General features: G+C 55.6%; 1 protein-coding gene across 2 annotated transcripts in view; it reads left to right on the top strand.

Annotated features, from left to right (window-relative positions):
- Nucleotides 1-255: 255 nt before the first annotated feature.
- PRR5 (proline rich 5) overlaps nucleotides 256-8,028 on the top strand; it is a 50,279-nt gene continuing 42,506 nt past the window's right edge. The window contains exon 1 of one of the 2 annotated variants that reach the window (XM_024737568.1): nucleotides 256-274. In XM_024737568.1, coding sequence (XP_024593336.1) covers nucleotides 264-274 — 11 coding nt within the window. In that variant the 5' untranslated portion in view covers nucleotides 256-263. Of the gene's footprint in view, nucleotides 275-6,268; nucleotides 6,321-8,028 lie in introns of those variants that run through there. The other variant, XM_024737569.1, reaches the window with a different exon arrangement.

Here is an 8,028-nt window from a genome sequence, read left to right as displayed (position 1 = left end):
GGCCTGGGCCGCCCGCCACCTTCCTGCAGGGAGCTGGCCCTGCAGAGCTGTGCGGGTGCGTTTGGGGCAGCAGGCACAGCTGAGGGCAGAGGCAGAGCCTGTAGAGGTTCGTGCCCTCAACCTGGTGAGCCCCCTCCCGTCCCTTGAGAGGTGGCACACGGGGCAGGTCTGCCCGGTCCGGGGTGTGGGCCTCTGGCAAAACCTCATCATGCAGAGAGCCCGTTCACATGAGCAGCGCCTGACGCTTTCTAAGGTTTTCTCCGATGGAGCCAAGGTAGGGGAGAACTTGCTGCGCTGGGGGAGGGTCCCTGGCCCGAAGGTCACAGGGTGTGGTCTCAGCCCTGCTCGGCCAGGCCACTTCCTGAGGGCGAGCTCCATTTCCCCATCCGTGGCTCAGGGCAGCCCTGAGAGCTGTGTGCAGCTGCTGTGAGAACCCAGCGTGTCCAGGTGATTAGCGATGCTCTTGGCTAGAGCGTGGCTGTGCCTGAGTTCCCAGGGATCCCAAAGGCTGGTCCCTGGACTGCATCTGGAGGGGGAGGGCGAGCTCTCTGTGGCCTCTCAGACCTGCTGCACCAGGCCCAACCCAAGACCCTCCCTAGAGGAGTAAGCTGGGGGCTCTGGGGCAAGAGCCGGGGACCACCAGACTGTCCTCTTTAATGACAGGGCTTGATATAACGCGGATTCCTGGACTCCTATCCTGACCGCTGATGGGACACCAGGAATATACATTTTACCACTCCTCCCCCCTCTTCTGGTGCGCGTTCAGGTGTGAGTGCCGCTGGCTGGTGGCCTTGGGTGATCGGACAAGGTCATATTAGCTCCCTCTGGCTGGCAGGCAGTGGAGCGGACCCAAGAGGAGTCCATCCTGGGGGCATGGCCTTGCTGTGTCCCTGGGCAAGCCACTTGCCCTCTCTGAGCCCACGTCCCCGTCAGTCAGAGGAGATTAGGGCCTCCCTAGGGTCTTTCCTGCCAAATGGTCTGGCATTCTGAGCCATTTGTTTAAATGGTGGTAAGGGGTGGGTGAGGGCTAGAGAATCAAGCTGACCTGGGTTAGCACCTGGGTCAGCATCCACCACTGGCTGGCTGTGTGGCCCTGGGCAAGTCACTGCTTCTCTGGGCCTCAGTTTCCTTATCTGAAAACTGGGAACCTTAAAATTACGAACTCCTTGTGGGTAGTCAGGATGCAAAGAGGCACAACACCCGACATATCACAAGCTCACCGCAAACTGGCGGTGGGGGTGGGTACCCGTTTTGAGAGTGGCTGGCACTCCGTGTGTCTCGACTGTTTTAACTCTCTGGTGATGGGGACAGTCACATGAACTTAATTTCTCATCAGCAGGGCGAGTGGTCTGTGCAGAAACATTTGTTAGCTGATGGATTTTTTGTTTCTAATGGGTGGCTTAAAAGGCCTGAGGACGGGCACGTGGAATTGCCTCGCAGCCTCAGGCAGCATTTTTATGGCATCCGGCTGTGCGCCGGTGCCAGCTCTCTTGCTCATGGCAGGCACTGGGAGACAACACCCTTGTCCCCCGGCGACTCCCGGCAGATTCTGGAGAGGCTGGGATGGGAGAAGGAAGGCGAAAGCCCCGGGCCCTCACCAGTTTCCCCAAATTGTGGACATTCATGGACGTGAACAAAATCATCTTCTGGGACATCTGTAAGGAGAGCAGAGCTCTCGTGACACCCAGAGAGGAACAGGAAAAGTCATTCATTCATTCATTCGTTCTCGTTCGCCTGGAGGATGGCAAGCGTCCCCAGGGAGGCAGAGGGACCCATGCAGAAAGGGGGAGGCCACAGAAGCAACCTGGATGGGGAGCTGTTGGGTCACACGTGCTGTCAGTGGTCCTCCAGGTCAAAAGCGGAGTCAGGACGTCCTGCTGCGGGACTCACCCCATAGCCCAGGGTGGCCCTCAGGGGTACGGATGCTGAGGAGGACCAGAGTTAGGGTCGGGAGGTATGAATTAGGACCATGGGCTGTGATGAAGACGTGGGAGAGTGAGACAAGGAGGTGACTTCCTGGTGACAGTATAACCTTCTTTTTTTTTTCTTTTAACCACATCCCTCTTTTATGTCTCAAAATCGAACCTCAGTGGGGGAGCACCTGGAGGCACAGGGACTTTGAAACTCTGTGTGAGCAGAGTTCTAGTGACTCAGGAATCCAGATGTCTCAGGGGAGCAGCCCGGGTGCCGCTGCGTAGAGGACTTGGCTCTAACCTCAGACCCTGGACTCTGGGTGGCCTGGAAGGGGAGCCAGCAGGGGCCAGGGAGGGGCCGCAAAGGCTGGAGACCCCAGAGTCAGGTCCACCTGCTGAGCTTCCGTTCTCTCATTTGTATAGAGTGGATTGGAAAACACACTTAGGTGATTAAGACCTGGGTTCTGGAGCCAGGCTATTAGGGTTCGAATTTCAGCCCCACCTCTCACCAGCTATGTGATGTTGGCAAGTCACCAAACGTCTGTGTGCACCTTGGTTTCTTCATCTATGACGTGGTGATTATCGTAGCACCTACCACATAGGGTGCTTGCGAGGACAGCATGGCTTCATGGGAGGTTTCCAGAAGGACAGTGCCCTGTGTTGGTGTGGTAGGGTGGTCGTGCAGTGACAGCGGCTTGCGGTCAGGCTGACCTGGCACCGGCCCTGGAGTTCTTATCAGTATTAGTGTTAATGTTGTTGTTGGAAACTCACTTGTGGGGTCACGTGATGACTGGGTGAAGCCATGTACAGGGTCCCTCGGTGCACAAGGAAGCCCTCAGGTGATGCTGGCGCCCATCTGTACCCTCTAGGGAGAGCAGAGAGGACAGAGGTGACATTTGCTACTGCATTACCACGTACTACACCCAGGCGCAAGTGGGGAGGGGCCAGGGCCAGCTCCTTTCTGAAAAGATTTTCAGGAAAATCTATGTAGCTCATTGCAGCTGGGAGTATTGCTCTCCTCGGTTCTGACTCCAAAGCCTGGGTTTACCTCTGGAAGGAAGCAGGGGACAGCCATTCCCTGAGCACCTACTGTGTGCCAGGCCCTGTGTGAAGTCTTCCCCAGGCACCGTCCCACTTACTCCTCCCAGCAGCCCAGAAGGTGATCATGGCCATGCCCAGTTAACAGATGGGCAAACTGAGGCCTGGAGAGGCCAAGGGCTGCCCGGAGACACAGGGCAGCAAGGAGCAGGGTTGGGGCTCAAACACCAGGGTCTCTGGCATGAGGTGTGCGTGCCCACTTTCCACAATGCTACGTGCCTTAAGGTGAGGGAATGTCACCAAGATGCCTCACTGTCAGGAGCTGCCACCGTGGGCTCCTCTGACCCCAGCAGAAGTCCTGCTCACTTTCTGGAAGGTTCTTAAGGTTTTGCTTTCTGTGCCATCAGCTGGGCTGGCTAAAGGCCTTCTTTGTGTTGCCAAAGCAGTTTCTCCAGCAAAAACAATCAGCTTGGAGTCACTTACCTCCCTTTGAGTCTGAGGGGGGTTACTCTCTGTGCTTCAGTTTTCAAATCTGTGAAATAGGAATTTTTATTTCTGTCCCACTTAGCTCCCGCAAGTGGGTAGGTAAAGCTGTGAAGTTATAATAGTCCTGGACAGGCACCTGGAAGGCATCTTACATATTTGCTCTCAGTTAACCCTCTTAGGCCTTATGAGGTCATTGTATGATCCCATTGTACAGATGAGGAGGGCAAGGCACAGAGAGGTCAGTATCTTGTCCAGTGTCACACAGCTGGTAAGACTTTGGGTCTCATTAAGATGGACTGAAAGACAGCCATTGAGGCCACGTCTTGGTGGAGAGACATGACGCTCCTTGCTTGGTTATTCCCATGACAGGGAGCTCACTACCTCGTGAGCCCCTGTGATTGTTAGTCTAGGACCTGAGTAGGTGGTGGTGGTGGTGATCCCTGGTACAGTTGACTTAACGTGGGAGAACATCCTGAGCGTGGCTTTGGCTGTGCTGGGTTTAAGCTGCTGACAGGCCCAATCATGGAGAGATGGGGAGGGTGGCCCCAAGTTCTTTGTTACTTACAGTGGTGTCCATCTCATTCCTCCCACTGACTAAATCTGAGGCTGAGAGAGGAGGAAACTCTCAGCAAGGGAGGGCAAACACTAGGTGCTCAATAAATCCTTGTGGTGGACCAATCCTACTTTTTTTTTTTAATTTATTTATTTTATTTATTTTTATTTTTGGCTGTGTTGTATCTTCCTTGCTGCACGTAGGCTTTCTCTAGTTGCAGCGAGCGGGGGCGACTCTTCGTTGCGGTGTGCGGGCTTCTCCTTGCGGTGGCTTCTCTTGTTGCGGAGCACGGGCTCTAGGTGCACAGGCTTCAGTAGTTGTGGCTCACAGGCTCTAGAGTGCACAGCAGGCTCTAGCTGGGCCGCATGGCCTTAGTTGCTCCATGGCATGTGGGATCTTCCCAGACCAGGGCTTGAACCCGTGTCCCCCGCATTGGCAGGCGGATTCTTAACCACTGCGCCACCAGGGAAGCCCCCCAATCCTATTTCTAAGGAAAATTTCAAATTATAAAACCAACATAGCCACGTTGTACAAAGTCTGGAAAATAGGCTCCGATTTTACCCGTAACCTCAGCCTGTGAACATTATCATCTTGTGTATCATTTCCAGTCTTTTTTGAATCAGTACATCTTGATGTAGAACTGTTTTCACAGGATGTCATCACACCACACGCAGTTCCGTATCCTCTTCCTTTTCACTTGCTGTAATTTCACTTGCTAGCATTTCCCCTGTTCCCTCAGTAGTCCACTAGCTCCTGAAGAGCAGTGACGATTTTTTACTGGCTGCGCCGTATCCTGAGCATCTTCATCATTTGACTTGGACCATCCCCCTCTCAGTGGAGCCCCCACGTGGACAAGGATGTGAAAAGCAGGTGTTGACCCCGAGGGCACGCCCCAGAGGTCCAGCAGGACAGCTGGTCAGCCCCCCCAAGCTGTGTGACCTCAGGCGGGGTCCTGCCCCTCTCTGAGTCTCAGGTTCCTGCCGTGCTGTGAAATGAGGGTGGGAACCTCATATCACAGGGCTGCTGGGAGGAGTAGACAAGGGGATGTGATGTCAATTATCTGGCAGTAGTGGGGGCTTGAAATGTGGTAGCTGTTATCACTGTTGCTGTTTTATTATTACTATTATTATTATTATTTAGGTCCTATCTCCACAGTTAAATTGTGGAACCCTGCAAGCAGGAGCCAGGCTCTATACGTTCCTGTGTCCCACCCTATGCCCTATGATATTTATTGATTTGATTCCAAATGTTCAGGTCCCTCCAAAAAGAATGAATCCATGTGGGCAAGGAGCTGGGAGATCCTTTGTTTATACAGTCTCATCTGGTCCACCATGAGTGGGGACCACCAGCCCCATTTTAGAAACAGGCTCAGAGAGTGTGATGGGCCTGCCCAAGGTCACACAGTGGGAAGAAAAAAGCCAGGAATACTTCCTGGAGGAGGTGGCAGTGCTCTGGGCCAACAGGAATGGGTGTCTGACCAGGCCAAGGTGCAGAGTGCTGGTGTTCTGGGGGCAGTGCAGAGGAGCCTGGGAGCTGTCCAGGGCAGAGTGGAACCCAGCACCCACACAGTGCAAGGCAGATTGTGGCTGAGGCTCAGGGGCGTTTGCTGGGCTGAGCTGACCTGAAGTGACAGCAGAGCAGGAATGAGCTAGCTATCTGGGCTCCTGACCCCACCGGCACCCCACCCAGCCACTTCCTTCTGTCCAGGCAGGAAGGGGTGCCCTGTGGGATCAGAGGCTGCAGGCACCTTCCTGGGGCCTGCCTGCTCTGTGAGCCGTGATAAAATATTTATCAGAGATGCCGGCAGCCGGGCTTCCCTGCACAGCGTACAGCTGGGGGCACCTCCCACCCCAGACCTGCAGCCTTGACGAGTCCCGCTGAGTCACGCGCGAGCCCGAGCCCTCCTCAGCCCCTCTGCCCTTTGGCCACGTGGATGCCTCATAATATGTAAGCCATTCGGGTGCACACAGGGCCAGGACATCCAGCTTGGTTAGTGCTGAGGGTTTCAGAGCTCATTCGGCGGCCAAGGTCATAGGCAGAGGAGGCCAGAGGGACGGGATCTCCCCTGTACCCACCCCTGCGGGGTCCCAGCTCCTTAGTCCTCACTGCACCCACCCAGCAGGGTAGGTCCTCAGCACCTCCGTTTGGTGACGGAGACACCGAGGCTCAGAGCAGGGGCGCGTCGGGTCCAATCTCACGCTGTTAGTGGCCGAGTGGAGATTTGGTCCTCAGCTGTCTGACCCCTCCGCCGAGGTGCTGGACTCTGTTCTAGTCCGGGGTCAGGGGCTGGGGGTCCTGCCCGCCCCGAAGTGACACAGCTGTGAATTCAGGTTTGTGCGTTTGATTTTCAAAGTGACAGCAACAACAAAACACAGTAGCAGATGGCTCCTTCCTGCTGCTGGAGGTGTGGGTGGAAGGACAGGGCTTTCGGATTCTTTCGTTCACTCATTCATAAAATACATTCTGGGTGCACTGGCCAGGGCCAGCGTTCCAGGCCCTGGGGACCAATGCGGGACACTTAGGCCGTGGTTGGGGGCGCCCTCGGAGCCAGAGAGGGCTGGCTTCTGTGCCCGAGCCCACTTACTGCTTGCTTCCATGCTCTGTGATCTCTGGTGGGTTGGTCTCCAGTTTGTGAATGGGGGGGTAGAATCAATCACACCTGCGTCCTTGTTCTCCGTCACATCTTCACGTTGGCCTGATGGACATCGATTGGCCTTTGGGACAGGTCTGGTTTCCAGAGAGATCCCGGCAGGCCTTGAGGTTGGCCCTCCCAGGAAATAACCCGGAACCACTGCCCCAGGAGCCTTGCAGGTCTGATGGTTGAAGGTGGAAGTTTTTGCCAAGCTTGGTTCTGAAGGGAACTGGCCTCTGGAGCCACACTCGCTGCCCACAGCTGTGAGAGGGAGCCCTGTGGGTGGCCCGGGTCATCTCCCCGCTCAATGCCTACAGGTCATCTCATATTCCTGCTTGCTGTCCGCCTTTCCCTCCTCTGGACCCTCCTCCTGCCATTCCTCTATCTGGAATTCTTTTCTTCCCTTCTTCACTGGGGGCTTTTGTTGGTTCTTCAAGCCCCCGCTGGAAGATACCCTCCTTTTCCAGGAAGCCCTCCTGGCTGCCCTGCGTCCACCCCAGGCAGGGTGGGTAGGCGCCTCTCCCGTGCCCTTTACCCTGGAATCTTTGCTCATATCTTTGATCCAGCACTGGATCAGCTCCCCGGTCTCCTCCCCTCCAGCCTGGGGCTCCAAGGGCGGAATTCTGCTCTATTCATCTCTGGGTCCCAGGGCTCAGCTCGGGGTTGGCACAGAGTGGAGCCCCAAGATTGTCTGAGGAACGAGAGAGAATGTCGGACATGAGGGCGGGGCTGGGGTTTTAGGAACGTGTGGTAAGGGGCAGCCGCAAACCTGTAAGGTATGCTCCACGTGTGAACTCCCTGTGTTTCTGTGAGGGACCCCTGTTTTCTTGGTCTTCACAGACGATGGACGTTCAGCTAGACAGCGGGAAATAAGGGCTTCTGGGGCTGAGACTCTTGTGGGGCAGCGGGCGCTGAGTCCTGGGGGTCGGGAGGGCTGGGCCCCTCCTTTTGGAACTGCATGACCCCAAGCGACTCAGCCCCTCTGTCAGGCCTCACTCCCATTCTGCAAACCCAGCATTAATTTGTGGAAGAGAAGCGGACAGGCGGCAGGCTTGCGTTCCTGGGGTGCTCACGGGGATGTCCGACAGACACTCACAACCGGCACAGAAAAAAGGCTGGAGGGAAAAATGCACCAAGATGGTAGCAAGAACTTTCTCTGGTGGTTTGTTTCCTCTTCCAACTGTTTTGTGTTTTTCCAATATTCTCAAGTTCATTCAGTGACTTTGCATGGGTGTTGAGAGCCTTGCGCTGAACCCTATGAGGCAACAGAGCCCGTGCTGCTGGAACGCTCAGTCTGATAGAGAGGTAGCCCCTCTCCAACAGACTGACCCTACATGGTCTGATGGACCCATGGTGTGATGGAGCTGTCATGGTGGGAAGCCCGGAGGAGGCCCCTGGCCCAGCTT

The sequence above is a fragment of the Neophocaena asiaeorientalis genome, unplaced genomic scaffold, assembly GCF_003031525.2.
Source record: "Neophocaena asiaeorientalis asiaeorientalis breed wild unplaced genomic scaffold, Neophocaena_asiaeorientalis_V1.1 scaffold242, whole genome shotgun sequence".
Classification (NCBI taxonomy): Eukaryota; Metazoa; Chordata; class Mammalia; order Artiodactyla; family Phocoenidae; genus Neophocaena; species Neophocaena asiaeorientalis.
The sequence above is the reverse complement of the archived record's forward strand: the minus strand, read 5'-3'. Positions and strand labels throughout refer to the sequence as shown.